General features: G+C 30.7%; 1 protein-coding gene across 1 annotated transcript in view; it reads right to left on the bottom strand.

The window, feature by feature from the left end:
* LOC103156537 (UV-stimulated scaffold protein A-like) overlaps positions 1-73 on the bottom strand; it is a 13,612-nt gene extending 13,539 nt beyond the window's left edge. The window contains exon 1 of the mRNA XM_016664423.1: positions 67-73. Within this exon, the coding sequence (XP_016519909.1) occupies positions 67-73 (7 nt within the window). The remainder of the gene's footprint in view (positions 1-66) is intronic.
* Between the last annotated feature and the right edge of the window lie 403 nt (positions 74-476).

The raw sequence follows: 476 nt of genomic DNA, 5'->3' as shown, positions 1-476 counted from the left end.
GAATCCATTTCAAATCTTAGGAAAATCTACTCTTTGGAAAATTACTCAACCAAATTAAGGGTTTACTGCACATTTTTTCGATCAACTGTTAAATTCTTTCACGGAGGTGTAAACACCCTGTTTTAATTACATCCAACTGTTACAGTTAGCAATGAAAGAAAATTTGGGCTAAATGATTTTCGTGGGTTTCTTAGGAGTTTCTGTACCGAAACACTATAGTGTTCCGATACAGAAACAGGGGGAGATGAATGAAATTAAACTATTCAAGCAAATTCTGAGTTAATCTAGGAAATTGAGAAATTTTTCAGTTTTGGGCTTCAGCAAAATATAAGAGAGGTTAAATCAAAATTCACAAATGTTTTAACTATTTGAATGAGTTTCTAAAGTAGTACTGAATATTCTGAACTGAATACATTAAAATTAACAATGATGTCATGTGTCAAGTAGATTTCTACAAAATAGAGTTTAAATTGTTT

The sequence above is a fragment of the Poecilia formosa genome, unplaced genomic scaffold (genome assembly GCF_000485575.1).
Source record: "Poecilia formosa unplaced genomic scaffold, Poecilia_formosa-5.1.2 Scaffold485, whole genome shotgun sequence".
Taxonomy (NCBI): Eukaryota; Metazoa; Chordata; class Actinopteri; order Cyprinodontiformes; family Poeciliidae; genus Poecilia; species Poecilia formosa.
The sequence above is the reverse complement of the archived record's forward strand: the minus strand, read 5'-3'. Positions and strand labels throughout refer to the sequence as shown.